Below are 17,784 nucleotides of genomic sequence, written 5' to 3' on the forward strand. Positions count from 1 at the left end.
GGCTGCCTAAGTTTTCTATTTTTTGGAGAGACAGGGTCTCTCTATGTTGCCCAGGCTGATCTCAAACTCTTGCCCTCAAGTAATCCTCCCATCTTGGCCTCCCAAAGTGCTGAGATTACAGGCATGAGCCACCTCACCCAGCCAGGTGTTTTTTTTTTTGTTTGTTTGTTTTTTTAATTGGTGCTTAGGAAAAACAAAGTTTAGTTTGGTTCATTTAGTTTGGTTCAGGATAAAGCTTACGCCCCCTGTGTTACTTGTATTACACACGTGTATTGCATTTGCCCTTTGATAATATTTGAATGTCTCAACAATTTCATATCTGAATCAAAGTGGTCAAGCATATCAGTGACCTGTTACTGTCACTTTGAACGTGCAGCTACCAGGAGGGTGGCCAGAACTCCGTGGGTAACAGCCGGCAGACAGACATGGGCTTCCACATTATCCATGCCCTGGGCTCAGACCGTGGGTGAGAAAACACCTGGAGGGCCTCCCTGGGAGACAGGTCCCTCCACACCGACATCTGCAGGGGCCAGCGAGGCCATGAGCACAGTTAGCCTTCTGGGGCCTCCTGCTGGGATGACGGCCACACCTGGCAGCCCTCCCCAGACCAGCCCGACCTCAGGTAAGAGAGGATGCTCAGTTCTTCCCCTCCCCTTTTAAATTAAATTTAGTATCATCTGCCTTGAAAATCTTTCTAAATTTTTTAGCTATAACCCACATACCTAAAAGTAATAAGACATAAGCAACATAGTTAAGATCATAAAGCAAACTCTCTCTCTCCCCCTTCCCTTTACCACACCCCTGCTCTTCCCATCTTTGAGTGAATAAAATCTCCCTCTTCCCTGGACTCTTCCTCCTCCTCTCTCTTCTATGTAAACCCACTGCTCAATTTCTTCTCCTTCTCCCTGTTTTTCCACCCATTAAACAAGTGACCCCTGGAAGTCGACATTGTTTACCCAAGACAGTTCAACTACCTTTTTGGCCTGGCATTAATATGATTGCATTCATGACATACATATTATATATATGCAACGCAATATAATGTAGGCCTGAGTTACATATGCAAATGTTGCATGTACATTAACATGTAATCATGTAGTGAGGAAGCCTGAGCTCTAAAAAGCAGGAGAAAAATTGTCGAGTGTGATCCCAGTTTTGTATGTTTGTATGTGTTTATGAGTATGTGCGTGCCTATGCGGGCATGATAAATGTACAGAGCATAGAAAACAAAGCAAAGTAAGACTGGAAAGAAATTCACAACATATTAACCTTAGATGTGAGACTATATCTGGGAAGTACAGTCATATTAATTTTTATTATCTTCATTCCAGTTTCATGAGTTATCCATATTTTCTATTCCTATAGTCAGTCAAAAAGTTGTGTTTCTCTTTCAAATCACTTTCTCTGATACTTGCAGTCTGGCCAGAAGCCCTTCTTCCCTGCCCTGAGAGGTGAGCAAGCTTGACTTCCCTCCCCTCTGGGCTGTGTTCTCTTCAAGACTTATGCCTTTAATCTCAGGTTCCTGTGAAACACAGTAGGCATTCAGTAAAAGTTGTCAAATTACTGGTTTTCTTAAGGAATACAGGTAGAGGAGTAACTGAATTTTTACAGACAGAAATGTGAAGTCTTAACTTCAGGCTCAAACTCTCAATTGCACAAACAGGCCTGAAGATGCCATTTTGATAGCTTTAATTACGTAAACACCTGATGCAATTTCGTGAGTTCAGTCGGTTTACGCATCGTGTTAGGGAAAAATTAAAGCTATTGCATTTTGGTGTGGGCAGCTGGACGACACAGCCAGCACAACCCTGGGACTAGGAGCTCTGGTCTCTATTTCAGACATAGCTGGGCTGAAATCTTGACCCTACCCCTTACTCTGTATCCTTGGGCAGTTTCCTTGAGCCTCTAAATCTCGGTAAAACTTAGAATGGTGAGAACCTATGAAATGGGAGATTTCAGAGTTGCTATGATGATTAATTTGGACAATGTCTATCTCAACGCGTAGCACCTGGAAAGCACTCAGCCAATGGCAACTCTTACTAACCTGCCCCACCCTACCCAAAGTAGGGGCCCACCCTACTCACAATGGAGGCATTGCCACCAGCTTCAGGAGACACTTTTGGAAAGGGTAGTAGCCAACAGGACACCCTCCATAGGAGAGCATGCATCTGCTTTTGTCCTAGGTCCCTCTCAACACGAATCCTCTGTGATTCGGTAGACAAGCAAACTCTGTATTTGCGTGTGGCTAAGGCTGCTCACCTTCCAGCACACCAATAAAGCACATTCAGGCAGCGAGCATCAACTGACTCCTTCTGTGCTGGAGGCTGACAGTCCCATGCCTGAAGGGTAATCAAAAGAAGAAGCTGACCCACCCTAAGATAACAGCAAGATTGCCCTGTGGAGCTGGCCTCTGCCTGTCATTGTTTGTATGTGAATGTGTTACGCTGCTCATCTCTGGTAATAACACGGTGGTCCACAGGAGTGCAAGCTGTGTTGAATTCAATGCTGCAGCACATGCAGTCCTAGTCCATACTGCAGCACCAGCAGTATTTCCACTGTGTGGGATGGAGCCCAGGCTCTGTGCTCCACTGCTGCATGGTCTCGCCTCATCCCTCCACCTTCAAGCTCTAGACTCGAGCCACACAGAAAAACTCACTGCTCACAAGTCGGGAATCTTTGCATGTGCGCTTTGCTCTGCTTGGAAGGCCCATTCTCCTCACTAACCACCCTGCTACTGGTCCCAGAGTGGATGCCACCTGCCCTGGTTGAATTGAGTGCCCATTGCCTGTGCTCAAGTTGTATCTCAGCCTCACTCCTTTCTTTTCATGTAGCCACATGAGTAAAATTGCCTGTTTGATTTTTCTCTGCCTCTCATCCCCTAAAAGGAGGCAGCTTTGCTGGTTTTGCCAAAGGCCAGAATCTTGACAGCAAGGATTGAGTTTTGAAGTGGTCCTTAAACCAAGGCTTTAGGAGCACGCTAAAAAGAATTGTTGAACTGAGCCCAGGGTCTCTTATGAAAACAACAGGGGGTGGGATGGTGTCCCGTGTGCACACAAAGACTCAGATGGATGAAGGGCATGTCATTTTCTCTGGCCCAGGAGCACCCACATTGGACACTTCCTGTTCAACACCATCGCTCTCCCATTCAACATCTCCATCTTACCAATATTAGCTGGCTTCCAACCCATCGTGCTATTGACAGTCACTGGTGGGATGTGCCGATTTCCTCTTCTATGCTGGGAACACCTCTATTGTGGGTTCTATTTGTTACCCATCTCTGCATTCTCAGCACCCCTCCCGGTACCTGGCTTAACCCACGTTGGCTGGATAGGGCAGGACTGGAGACACAGGGCTGCTTCTCCCAATCAGCCCCTCCTAGAAAAGTTGCAGACTCACCCCTCTCTCATCTCATCCCAGGAACATTCACCCCTGGCACACAGACTCCGAGTCCAACCAAGGCACCAGCCCCCAAAGATCTACAGGAAGGTGAGGACACACCGCTGGAAAGAAACTCAATATCATGGGGAAAACATAGCTTGGGGGCAGGGGCATGGTGGGATGGAGTGCCAGTATGCAGACCAAGTTGGTTCTTGTACTGTATTGGTTCCAACAGGAAAAGAGGCAGGGGAACTGGTTTATAAGCCTTGCTCTGCTGCTAAATTGCTGTGTGATCCTGGATAAATCATTTCCCTCTTTCTTGGCTACTGTTTCCCTGTAGATTTTGAGAATGCTTTATCCTTAAGGTGTTATGATTTTCTGGCTGTGTGCATCACCCAAAGCCATTTCATTTTGACTTTTGGAAGGCCATTCTCGCACTTTGCAGGTGATCTTCCTGCAGAGTGGCCATTCATCCCTGGGGAAGACCCAGCCCTGTTCCCAAGACCCCACCAGGTGTCAAGTGAGTATCAGTGCCCAGTCACTATTAGTATTTGTGTTTATTTTGAACAACGTTGTATAGTAGAATAAAGAGAGGTTTGTTCAATAAATTTAGAGTCAGAATCCTGGGATTTGACTCTTAGCTCAACCATTTACTGGTGACGTGGCCTCTAGCACTCAACTTCCAGGATTCATTTTCCTCAACTGTAAAACAAGAATAACTGCAATTATTGTGGACACTAAAAGTGTCTGTTTTTTTCTTTCCCACAGGGTTTTGTATTAAGTAAGATAATGCGTAGGGAAGTGATTTGGAACTTTAAAGCTCTGTATAATTTAATTCGATCAACTTTTATCGAGTGAGCATCTATTGAGCAGCATGTTGGCCACTCTGCAAATGGAAGCTGCTCTTCTAAGGAGCACGAGGGCTGGCAGAGAGGGAGGGAGGAATAAAAGACGACTCCAAAATTCAGCCGCTTGCAGAGTGTGATTTACAGTTGTCCTGTGTTAAAGGGTACTTAATTCTTGTGGATCTGAAGAACAGTTGTTTTCTGGGCCTTTAGATGGGTTTTCAGAATCCCTGGCAGAGGCTCTGGACTTGACTTTCTGTGTTTTTGCTGCACTTTTCCAGCTTTTGGATGTCTCACTCTCCTCTTTCTGTTGAGTCAGTTTTCATAAGAAAGAAATTGATGCCAGGTGAGTCCTTCAAAGCTGGTTGGATCCTCAGCCTCCTCCTGCTCCTGGATGCCTTTCTATACTCATTTCCTGAATGTTTCTGGACTCCCCAGTCGTATGTCAATGGGGCATCATTAAGCTGCTGGAACCCGCCCAACCTCCTTTTCATATCACCTCAGATCCACTCTCGGCCTCCAGTGAATGGTGAATGGGCCTTTCAGACCCAAAGACGTGATTATGGTACCAAAGGAAATTCTATCCCTTTATTCCCCAGGAGTTTGAAAAAACACATGCTGCTGGTGCAGATGGGGGCTGTTGTTAGATGAAGTTTCAGAAAACAAGTTAACTGTACCTATATCTATGTCTGTATCTATATCTGTGTATCTATAGCTATCTATATAGATATCTCTACTTACCTGTCTAACAGATATTTACTATATCTATCTATCCATCTATCTATTCATCAACCCACCCATCATCTCTTCATCTATCATCTATCTTACTTATCTATACCTAATAAATATTTATCATATCCATCTATCCACCCATTTATCACCTATCTATGTATCTATCTAGTTATCTCCATCTATTTATTATCTGTCTAGCTATGTATATGATAGACATCTATCCATCTGTCATCTGTCTATGTAATGAGAAATATAATTGTAAAATAAAGGGGTTCTGGCATATTCTAGCAAATTATTCTACTCATCCACACAAAAAAATTATGCCCCAATGTCTTTGACATTCACTCATTCATGCATTCGATGAATACTTATTGAGCTGCTACTGTGTTCCAGGCACTGTATTAGAACCATTTTTACTTTCTCTTTACCATAATTCTGCAAGGTAGGTAATGTTATCTTCATTAAGTAATTCTGGTGAATTCTATGCATAAAAGGAGACTGAGTTTTGAGCCAGATCTGTCTAATTCCAAAGCTTGCGTTCATCCCACCCCTCTGTGTTACCTCTCCCAAGATGTGCCTCGTGTGCAAAAAAAGCTGCAATTTAAGAAAGAAAGTGGTAAGGTTCTTAAGGGAAGATAAGAGAAGAAGCAGTAAATGTTGTATGTGTCCAGAGAGGAAGAGATTACTTTCAGCTGGGGGTATTATTCAAGAGTTTATTGATTGACAATGTGGCATCTGGACAAGGTTACCTCTACACATGCATTCTAAGCAGAGGCATAGCAGAAGCAAAGGCACTGTGGCACAAAAGGACTGATGATTCCCAGGGACTGAGAAAGGCCTTTGTGGCTAGACTTCGGGTACTAAAGGTGCAAGCAGTGTGGAATGAGGCTGGAGAGGCTGGCAAGAGTGAGATCACCAGGCCTGGTCACCATGGCGAGGAATGTGGCCCTCCTCTGAGGCAGGTGAGAGTCACATGATCAGATTTGTGGTGCCAAAAGATTTCTTTGACTGTGGAAGAGAGACTAAAGGGGCAGGCTGGGACGGGGAAGCTGGAGAGGAGAAGGTTGTGCTAAGGACAGCCAGTGGTGCTGGGAGGTGATTGTGTGACAGGGAGACCATGGGTAATAGTTAGGGGAGGGAACTGATAGGATGTGATGATGGTAGAGTGAGCACAGGTGGGAAGAAAAATCATTCCCAACTTTGAGCCAGTGAGTGGATTTCCTGAGCATCATTTCCTGAGTTAGAGAAGTGTAGACAAGGTGCGGTGGAGGAAAATGGGCATGAGAAGCAGCCCCAGGAATGTTAACTACGTTCAAGTAGTAAAGGGTGGTGGACAGGAGCATGGGCTCCAAAGTCAGATCTTGACAGGGTCACTCCCTGTTGTGTGACTGATCCAATCCAACTTCAGAGTCACTCAGACCCTCAGTGTCCTCTTCTATATATTTCTGATAGCTAGCTACCTCATAAGATTTTATAAGGATTAAGTGAAATAATGTATGCAAAGAACTTAGCAAAGTGCCTGATACATAGCAGGGGCTCAATAAATATTAGAGAAAAGTTATGACATACTGATGAAAATTGATTAATGTTCTGGAGGGTTTAATGTTCTAATTGACTCAGAATAAAATATTTCCTTTCTACCTTTTTTCCTTAAGTCTAACATTAGGAGCCTCATCTCCACTTCAATAAATATATTACTACTAAATTATAATTTTCAAAACAGTAAAAACATGATTCACAAAAATATCAAATGAACACATGTCGACATGTCAATGATGTTATTCAACTCATTAATTAATGAGGAAACCAGGAAGATGTTAAGGCTGGTTCAATGGAGAATTTGGAGAATGGGGATTTATTAATACATAGTCAAAGGAATTCTCAAATGAATTTGCTAATTGATATCCTACAGCAATGAACATTTATTTTTTTACTAGACAAAATCAATTATACCTCTACCCAGTAAAATTCACTTACATTGCTATGGACAGAAATGGTCTGCATTGCTGTCAGACAAGAGTCATTCATATTGCTGTTAGTTAACCTCTACTCCTTCAGAGTTGTATAATCGCCCATTCAATAGAAGGTCAATGAATGGTGCACACTCCCGTGTACCCAGACAGTCCTCCGAGAGTCTGCTAGACAACAACCTGAACCGCACTCAAACGATGCTCAGTAATCCTTTTTGCCTATTTTAGATCAGTTTTCTTGATAGTGCTTAGTGATTCTTTGTTGGAAAATTATCAGTAGTATCCTAATATGATCTTCCAGTCCCTGAAAGGTAAGCTCTGTGACAGAAAGGCCTTTTCCTTCCTATTCATTGTTGTAGCTCTAGCGTCTGTTAGCAAGTGTAGGGGACATAGTGGATGCCCAGGAAATTTTTAATAAGAAAATCAATAATAATAGTAGCTGTTATTTATTGTTCATTTCACGGCAGGGACTTTGCAATATACTTTGTATAAATTTTCTCATTTAATCTTGCCAGTCACCCTATATGACAAGGGTGGGTCTCCTTGTTTTCCATAGGAGGGAATGTAGGTGTAGCCATAGGAACTTCTCAGTCTCAGGAGATCCCCAGGAGAAGGAATTTTTAAAAAATCTATTGTCTCCTTATTTTATCATTTGCTCCTTCTGAGCAACAGTGAAAATCTGGTTCACTGAGGCATAATTAATCTTCAGTTTGTGGAGACAGAGAACTCACAAACTCAGAGCCTGCTTCTCCAGTAACCCAGCAGGCTGGTGTCATCTTTCAGCCTTCCCCTCCCTTCTCTCCTCCTTGCACACATGCAGGTACATGTACATGCACACACATGCACACACACATGCCAACATGTACACATATCCTCTCATACATGCACATCCATATACACACATGCTCATACACATGCCAGCATGTACCTATATGCTCTCACACATATTCACATATATACACACATGCACACACATGCTCATACACATGCCAACATATACCCACATACTCTCACACACAGGCACACACATATACCATGCACGCACACACACACCCCCATATCCTCTGTACCCCAGTTATTCTCCATTTCCACTCAGCAAGCCATCCCCTTCCATGGGAATATAGACTCCGTTCTTTACACCAGAAATGCCCTCTATATGATGCATTTCTCTTCAACATTTTAGATCTTTATTCAATATTTGATCCACAATGAAACTATCTCTAGTGTCCTCCAGGAACTCAGTCCCCACCTTCTCTCCACCTAGCTCTTGCAACGCTCACAGTAGCTTCATCAGGCAATAGTGAAGCAGCTCTATGTTTGCAGCAGGACAGCAGTCACCTGGCACAGAGCTTAACAAAAGGAAAATGCTTGCTCAGCTCTCACTGATTTGACTGCTCTGGGATTGCATCTTCTAGGATGTCCTCAGCCCCTGCTCAAAGAGGGGGCCGTGGCAGCTGCACCTGTCAGCCTGGCCATCCGGAAGCTCAACCCATGCCTGATGGAGCTGTGCCGCTTCTTCCAGCAATGCCTCTGCATGAGCCAGAGGAATCCCGGGACAGAGGTCATAAGGTAACCTGGCCTAGTGGCTGCTTCTCACATCTAATATTTATAGACTTTTTATTCTGAGTGGCTTCTCTGCATGCCACAAGGTAGTCAGACGTTAAATAATCCACAGACAGAGGGTAGGCGGCACCTCAAGGAAAGGAGTCTCCAGTGGTTTCTCTATTAGACAGTCACATCCTTAGATCCATGATGGAACCTCATTCAAATCTGGGTCCCCAGAACCAAGTTCAGGGCCAGACACAATAAGCACAATTAAGTTGAGTTGAAGTGGAGTTGAGCTGAGCTGAGTTGAATTGTGTTGAGGAGCTGAGCCGATTTTCGTCATGTCAATTGGGATGACTTTGAGTAACAGACTTTGAGTGTTCCTTGTACCCCAAAGCCCTCAGCCTGGTGAGGTTTGCTAGGAGAGAACAGTCAGAGGATTTGTCTATCTAACTGAAAGATATCTCTTTTATAAATTTCCTAGCAGTCATCTGCCAGTCAAGTGGGAAGTCTGTAAAAATAAAATTAGAAAGCAGATCCCACTTTACGTTAAGAAGATTTAGGCATAGACATTCTTCTGCCCTGCAATGTTGACATACTATTCTTTTTTCTGGGATTTATTATTGGCTGTAAATCTAGAACCAAATAACATAGATAAATATTCTTGCTCCAGTGGTCTAGGGGCTAATCTCTCAGATCTTTAATGTTATTTTCAAAGTCTACCCACGAGATCCATCGGCCTTTGAAATCTCCGTTATCCACTGCATCTGAGCCCCAAGCCCAGGTGTGCGGTCTTTTCCCATCCCCCCTGTCTGTCCCTGATCTTGGATCCATCGGTCAGTGTGGACATTTCCTCCACCCAGAAAGGGCAACATGCAAGACTCATAGACCCACAGCATAGGCTGATCCCAAAAAACAGAACATTTTCACAACAATACTTTCTATATTGTGTAGACTCAGCCCACTTTGTTAGGTCTTTTACTCACTAACACTTTGATTCAATAACATGTGTTGAAACCTTTCCTATCTAGGGTCCCTAGCACCATCCTTGGGACACACCCTCTGCCCTTGCAGGGTGACAGAGCCCTGGTCACTTCCCCTCCTGGTGTCTTACAGACTTTCTGCCCCAGGCCATAGTCAAGTATCTGCGGCTCCTGCTCTGTCCAGGCTGCTGCGACTCCACGGTGGGTGCAGCGGCTCTGGTCTGCTACAAGGGCTGGTGCAGTGGTGAGTGCTTCAACACTGCTTCCAGCTCATTCTAGCCACGGAATTGTAGCTGACTGCTGCCCTGAAGAACCTGAAGACAAACACAATAGGCCACCTTAACAACTGATTTTCTTCTAAGACCATTCAGCCTTTTCTGCATGAGAAATGCCCCCTCTAGTCTATGTAAGGAATACATATTCTTGTCATTAACAGGATCTTGACTCTATTTATTCCTTGCAAAGCAATAACCACGGCCACTTGTCTGTTGTTCATTTGTCTCACTATACTGCCTGGAGGATGCCTCTGCCAGAGAGGTTGGGGATGGGACATGACATGCTTAAATAGTTCCTCTCCTGATCACAGAGGCAGGAAATTCCCATTCATCCTGCAAGCCATGTACTCTGTCAAAGTGAATTAAGCCACAGAATGGCAGCTTTTTGGCTTGTGAAGGTGTGGTTCTATTTCTGTGGTTGCTACAACTTAAATTTTAGCATCATGCTTTGATTATTCACAGAGCACCTTAGTTTGGACCATATTTGTCCATGGAGTAAAATCATTTTCAAGAGCAGATAACTCCCCAGGGCAGTTTGATATCCTCTCTTCTTGGAAGCTTTCTAAGAAGTTTTGTTGTTGTTAGAAAACATGCCTTGTACATTGTCAAAATAACCCAGAAGGAATGAGATTAGACCGTAGAACCAAGGCCCCCAAAGCTATATAGTAAGTAGCTTAATGTGCTATATGGAGGGTGGGGCTTGAAGCCAGGCAGATTTGGGTTTAAATTTAGACTCTGCCACTGACAAGCTATGTGGTCTTGGGCTGGTCATTTGATCTCTCTGAACCTCAGTTTGTTTATCTGTAAAATGGGTATAGTCCTGCCTATATTCCAAGCCGCATATCACACAATTCCAGGAGTATATTCATGTAGAAGGGTAGCAGCATTCTTGCCTATATTGACTCTGTTGTGAAAACAAAATGAAATGACATGAAATAATACATCTATTTGTAATTGTTCTTGCGCAGTGCCTGGAAAGCTGCACTGCATGGTCACTGAGGAAGACACTGTCGTGGCTGCTCTCTTGCCCACTCCCACAGCCAAGTTGGCATCCCACCTCTAGCACACTTGGCACGTTGTGGCTGTGGCAACCGAATGCCTAGTGGCCATGTCAGCTGTTTAGCTGACCACACTTGACTTCCTATCTCTTACGCTTTTGAAAGATCTCCTTAAGCATATGAGGTCACAGGCTCAGAGTAAAAGTAGTCCTGGCTGTGTCCATCATTTGCCTCTTCACTCTCGGATCCATTTCTTGCTCTGTAGTGAAGGGGGCCGACTTGTGCAAACTATTAATGCATTTCCCAGAACACCTTGCCTACCAGCCTCATGTTATATTACCCAGCAGAAGAGATTGGCAGGAGATTGCAGGGCAGCAGAGGGGAGAAGCCAGGGAACTTCTCCCTTTCTCTTTCTGATTTGGGTAATGTTTCCAGAAATGGCTGTCTCCTCTGTGGTGCCAGCTTCCATAAGGAATCCTTACGATGGCTCCAGCTCTGTAATCCCAGACTCAAATATTGGTCTTACTGCCTATTAGAATGGCTGTGTGTTCTAGCATGGAGTGTGCTACCCGGGTTAAAATCCAGCACTCCCACTTGAAAGCAGTGTGTCTTTGGGCAAGTCAGTTAATGTCTGTGCCTCAGTTTCCTCAATTTTACACTTTCCTGTAAACTGGGGGGAGAGTATGTGGGAAATCTTTGTAATGAGCTTTCCTTGAGCGGTTAGTTGCGCAACTCCCTAGCGTATGCTAGAATCACAGAATGATAGAGGCGGAAGGGAAATTAGAGAATATTTAGCCCTACCTCCTCATAGAGCAGATGCAGGATTGAACGGGAAGTGAATCCCCAGCATTACACAGTGAGCCAGTGACACAGCCTGTGCTAAAAATTCTTCCCCCTGATAACACGATCGGTGATCTTTTCACTACAGCCTTTTGAGGCAACTCCCGTTGCCCCTGACCAAGAGCAGGATATTCTCTTGCAAAGCGTTTGCTGCATTGTTAACAATGGCAACACTCCACTCTCTCTCCACTTCCCATGAAAACAAATGAGCACCATCATTTACTGAGCACCTATTATATGCTGGGCACTGTGCAGGAACTTCACATTTTTATCTCATTTAATTCTCTTATAACCTGTGAGTATAGGTTCTATTATTGCCTTTCATGTATACATGAAAGAACTAAAGTCCAGAGAATTAAGTTATCAGCCTGAAGTCATGCATCCTAGTAAGTAGTGGGGCTAGGACCAAAAATAAGTCTTGCTGACTCCAAAATCTGTTTTTTTTTCTACCCAGCCTCCTTTCCCACCTCTCCTCTGATGCCCTATAAAGATGGACAGGGGGCTCCTTGCCGTGAACAACTGGCCATACGTTCGTGTTTATGTACTTACTGATTTTTATTCTGGATGCCGTCTAATCGCAGGATAGTGACTGCTCCCAACTCTGATTTCAACCTTTAGGTACTGTCCTGAATACTATTCCTGGTTCCTGAAGAATGCAACGTACATCTGTCAGAGGGTGAAGAGGGTGTCCCACTCTCACAGTACGTACACAGCTTGCCTACATTGTAACTTCACAGTGAATGCATTATGCAAAAATGTTCTGCCACTCGGAGTGATTTTCCTGCTGTAGCAGGACGCCGTAGGAGCATCATAGCTCATCTAGTCATCGTTAATGCCAGACAAAGACAGCCTAGGGTATTTCTGATTCCCCTTCAACCAACAGCTTGACATTTGCAGTAAGGTGCAGGGAAAAAAACTGCAGGAGTAAGTGTGATCAAGCATTGTTGTTCTCTGTGTGAACTCAGGCAAGTCTCTTAGCATCTGAGCCCCCATGTAAGATAGAATGACAAACAAAAATAAAATGAAAGACAAACCCCACATAAACACTGAAACTCCTAATCAAAGAAAATAGTATACAAATAACTCAAAGAAAAGAAGGTAGCATGAAATACTAGAAGTGGGTGTATGGTGCCTCTCTCCTCGTCCTGAGAGCTTCAAAGCCGTATTTACCCCCAAACGTGCCTGGCATCAGCTTTGATTTTTCTCCCATGTCTGCAAACAAAAGTGGCTGTCTGGTCCCAAAACCAATTTGGCCATTTTGTTAATATCATGCCATCTATCTGGACTATCTGGTCAAGAGACTCTGGTCTTCTAAAAATCATGGAACTATATCAAACTCTCTAGAAAATCCTTTTTTATTGTAACCCAAATATAAGCTGGGTGCTCAGATAGCCTAGTCTTGGCAATGCTTTACATGTAAACAAACAGTTTAGCCACCCAGTCTTTTCTTATGGCCCTCGTAGAATGTCAGATGGGATCTGTGTAATTCATGCCAACATGCCTTAGAAACTTTTCGTTCTTTTTCCCTCCACCGTCTCTCACTTCTCACATGCCACCATCTTGAAGCCTCTCTTTGTGCTTCATTTTCCAACGTATCACTCAATAACTCTTCTAAAATCAAGCTCTTTGTTTCCATGTACCTCCTCTGCTTCCTTTGCTTTCCTTCTGCCTCTATTCTTTTTTTCTCTCTCGAACACAGGTTCCTTATTTCTTATGCAATTCCAGCATCCCACTTTTCCTGTCTTCTCTTTTTACCATCATCCTCACCTTGCATTAAAAAGTAGATGATGAGCGTTAGGAGGGGAGGGTTCAGCAGTCAAACGCCGAAATCCCTTTACCTGCTGTGGGCAGAGGGAATACGGAATCTTGCAAACACATAATTCAATAGTTCTTCTTTGGTCCTAACCACATTCAAATCTCTACACACACAGCATATTATTATGCATTTACTGAACAGTGTTTCAATGAGTTTAAATTAGTCTCATGCAAACTGAGGGTGTGAATCAGATACAGCTGGGTATCGGAAAAAGAACACTGGGCGGAGTGTGGAGAAATAGGGGCTGCTCCTTACTCGACTTTGCTGCTATCTGGCAAAGGGGTCTTACACGAGTCCTCCCCACTCTCTGACACTGACGCTGAGTGACACCAGCCGGTGCAACATCCCACACCTGCCCTCTGCAGGAGGCTGGACCAACACTGGTGCTGTTAGAGTTTAATTTATGTCTCTGTAGTGTTTCTGTCTCAGTGCCTTGAGTTCCTCCTTCTTCTTTTTTTTTTCCAGCCTTAAAGCAAAAATGCCTTGAGAATATCTGCAAGTCTGTGTGAGGCCTTGAAAAAGATGTTAGGGCCTAACGATGGCTCCAGGTGACACCCCTTCACCCTGGCTCCTATCTCAAGTGGGCTACGTTTGCAGAGTTCACCCTGGCTCCAGCTAGACCATCAATTAATTGAAAGTGGTTATTTTTGGAAGTAGCATTTATTTCTGTCTTGTGAAGCTGTGTAAGATACTGAGGGTAGAAAGCCCCATGTTAAAGGCATCACAAATAATACAGAAACACCGGACTCCCTTGTCTGCTTCAAAACCATGGAAACGTAATACCTGAGCACAAGCAACTGGCAAAGGGATGCTGACAGCAATTCCGGTAACGTAAGAATCGAAGGTGAGTGGACACACTGGTCTAAGCAAACCAGTCCAGGCACAGAGACTCTGACACGATATTTGACACGACTTAAACCCAAGACTTTCAGAAAACAACAAAAGGATTAGTTCAGAAAGAGTGAATCCATACTCTGGACAGAGTCACATATGATTTTTCTGTATAGTTAACTAAAACTTGGCTATGTGCAACTAATCAAATTTGTCATACTGTGGGATCTAGATAATCTTCCAAACCCCCTTAAGTAGGAGATGATGGAAACTTTCCATCAGGAGGAGGTTTAGAGAGTTGTTTTTATTGAAACCTTGTCTTGATTTCTCTTCTGTGTGTCCCACTATACTCAGGGGACCCCAAGAGCACTATAAATTTCAATGATTCGTTAGTAGGACTCACAGAGCTCAGAAGAACTATTATATTCATATTTACCATTTACTACAGCAAAAGGATACAGGCAAAAATCAGCAAAGGCAAAAGGCATCTAGAGCAGAGTCCAAAAGAGCCCAGGCACAAGCTTCCAGTTCTCCTAAGTGGAGCTGCACAGTCAGCACTAATTCTCCCGGCAATGGTGTATAATGACACACACAGAGTGTTGTCGACCAGGGGAGCTCACCCACGCTTGGTGTCCAGGGGGTTCACTGCGGGCCAGTCATGCAGGTATGGAGTGCCTGACTGCATGGCTGGACTTAGTTACTGTCCCAGTCCCTCAAGAGGTCAAACTGAGACTGCATGACCTAAGGTCCCCACTATAAATCATGTTGTTAGCACTAACCAGCTGGCATGGCCCAAAGCCCCACATATATAAAGACACTCAGGGAGGATATTCCAAGAGTTTGGAGGTTATCCCTCAGAAGCTGGTCAAGGGCCAGAACTTTCTCTGGAAGGTGCAGGGTTTAAACATCCTCAACTTGCTGAGTCTACCCTTTGCTGCACACCCACACACTGATGTGCCCCTTTCATTGTATCGAGTCCCTTTTTTTTTTTTTTTTTTTTTTTACTGTTTCCAGGTTTGCAGTTGCTCCAATATCCCTGTGAATTCTGAATCTCTAGGCAAAACATTACTAAGCAGGTTTTCTCTCACTAGTTGCCATGCTCGGATCTTTTCATTCCTCATTGCCAGGGACAGCTTTCTTCCTGCTATGCCTGGCGCTCCTTCTCCACTCTGCCCCTTACGACCCTGACTGGCCATCAGTTATCCACCCTTCTATGATCTGTGGCTGCCCTTTGGTGAGGAAAGTCACATTCTATTTGTGATCCAAGTATGAGACAGTTTTTCCCCATGGGAGGACACTTGAGTGTCCTGGCATTATCTGTAAAGAACAAGGAGCACAGGGAGATAGAACTTTAGGTAGAGGAGCAGCCAGCCACCTCTCTGGTCACTCACAGAAAGATTTCTTTTTAGTCTCCAGAACACCTGAGGTTATGCACATGTCAAGCTCATAAATACCTATTGTCATGGCTTTTGGGACCTGCAAAGGGCCTTCTTGTTTGCAAAAATGAGGACATAGCAAATTTTCTAGGAGGCAAAGGGACTCTTACCTGAATAGGGATCAAGGGAAAAGGCCCATTTATTAAGTATGGATTAATTTGATTAGACTCTTAAGTTGATATTAATTAAGGACGTTTAGCAGGAAAGGATCCCCAAGGTTCCCCAAAGAGTAACTTATCCTCAGGGAAGGCAAAGGATGAACTATGCACCCGAGCCCAAGACCAGGGCTATTCATTTGTGGGGAAAGTCCGTGTGGACCCGGCTACCCCATATTTTGGGAATAACGACTGAACATGACTATAACCTTAAGACACTCAAATCTGGAGCACCACTGAGGCCTGCACAGGGATCTGGCCCATTATCAAGGACAAAGGCTCAGAGGACCATATGGAACCAGTTTTCTATGTCACCCCATCTGTCATAACAGCAGCAATGGCAGGAGAAAAACAGGGCCTAGGAGTGAACTGGCTAGTGCCTGGAGTCTATGGGTCCCCTGGAGTTTAAGGGAGGCTTGACCCCTCATGAGCTAAGTCCTGATTTAGGGGATGGTTCAGGCAATGTGGAGGCCTCCAGGGTGCTGCTGAACTGGAGTTCCTACCAATCTGTGCATCTGTGGCCACCGGTGGTTAACTGATGAGCAAGAGATGGGACAGTTATTATACCTGAGCTGATGACCGAGATTGTCAGTTACACATGTAACATCATTAAACTGCATTCTTCCTGGCAGCAAACGTGCAGTTGCATTTCTGTATATTTCATTCACGCCCAAAAGATAAGCTAAGTTGGTAAAAGAAATAGAGAGGGGAGGAGAGAGGGAGGGTGGGAGACGGAGAGGGAAGGGGAAGGGGAGGGAAGGGGGGAGAGAGGGAGGAAAGAAGATTGTGTTTGTGTTTCCTGCCCCCAGAGTAGTCTCTGTGTGTTTGTGTATATGTGTCTCCTACTTCTGCATAGGTGCACCTGTGCTGTGGGTTTGTGTGAGTGAAAAATTCAGGTGCTGTCATAAGGAAATATGCAATTTTAAATGGTCATTTAGAACAGACTTCCTTCTTTTATATCTGCATTCTTGTGAAAATTTCACTCTCACCTTATTCCACCAACTGAAAAAAGAAAGGCCAAGGCTCCAGGGCTATTAGAGGCCAGTGGTTCTCAATCAGGAGTGGTTTGGACCCCCCTGGGACATGTGGCAATGTCTGGAGACATGTCTGGTTGTCATGACTCAGTGGAGGGTGCTACTGGCATCTAGCAGGTGGAGACCTGGGATGCTGCAATGCACAGGACAGCTCCCACACAAAAAGAATGATTTGGTCCAAAATGTCAAAAGTGCTAAGATTAAGATACCCTGTTGTAGGTTATGGGGAGATAATGAAACTTCTCATATCCACATGGAATGTCTAGAACAACACACCTATGCGGGTTGTCATCATGCTTTAGCGTTGTACAATAGCCGTGCTCTTGAGACGCTGAAAAGATGGATTTTGCTACATTGAGCCAAATGTCCCCATTGACTTAATAGTTTTAGAGATGGTGGGTCTTCTGTGCTGCTAAGGAGAAAAGATTAGAAACAATGTAGCCTCATTCCTCAATGCATGAGACGCTGAACAGTAACTGATGATCTTCACACAAAAGCTTCAATGCACAAGGACAACTATTTATTTGAAGAAGCCCTTCAGTGGCTTCTGTAAAGGCTCTGCTGTGCCCTGATTTCGGCATGTGAGGAGTCTTGCTCCTGCAAGAGGCAGTGATAGGGAAACAACTCAGAGGGTTCATGGCCAGTCTAACCTGTATCTCAGAATAATCCCATCACATTGAGCTTAGACAAATGCTTCAACCTCGACACCATTTTTTCTCATCTGTAAAATGGAGCTAACTCCCCATTGCTCCCAGGATTATGGGAACAGCCATGGTAGGGCTGCTGTAGGGATGCACGGTGAGGGCAAAATCCTACAAAACATTGGTGGTATGTGACACACACCCAGTAAATGTTAGTACTCCTTGTTCAAATCAGGAAAGAAAACACTTCTCAAGAGCTTATGAGGAGAAGAGGAGACGAACTAGGACTCAAAGAGCCCCCCCAC

The 17,784-nt window shown here is 44.3% G+C and overlaps 1 protein-coding gene across 1 annotated transcript in view; it reads left to right on the plus strand.

The window, feature by feature from the left end:
* The window catches only part of HHLA1 (HERV-H LTR-associating 1), a 28,803-nt gene extending 14,871 nt beyond the window's left edge, over nucleotides 1-13,932 (plus strand). Inside the window, exons 11-16 of the mRNA XM_045560888.1 lie at nucleotides 377-622; nucleotides 3,418-3,486; nucleotides 3,824-3,898; nucleotides 8,341-8,494; nucleotides 12,185-12,267; nucleotides 13,848-13,932. Of these exons, the coding sequence (XP_045416844.1) occupies nucleotides 377-622; nucleotides 3,418-3,486; nucleotides 3,824-3,898; nucleotides 8,341-8,494; nucleotides 12,185-12,267; nucleotides 13,848-13,891 (671 nt within the window). The 3' untranslated portion in view covers nucleotides 13,892-13,932. The remainder of the gene's footprint in view (nucleotides 1-376; nucleotides 623-3,417; nucleotides 3,487-3,823; nucleotides 3,899-8,340; nucleotides 8,495-12,184; nucleotides 12,268-13,847) is intronic.
* Nucleotides 13,933-17,784: the final 3,852 nt, after the last annotated feature.

Source organism: Lemur catta, chromosome 9 (assembly GCF_020740605.2).
Source record: "Lemur catta isolate mLemCat1 chromosome 9, mLemCat1.pri, whole genome shotgun sequence".
NCBI classification, from domain to species: domain Eukaryota; kingdom Metazoa; phylum Chordata; class Mammalia; order Primates; family Lemuridae; genus Lemur; species Lemur catta.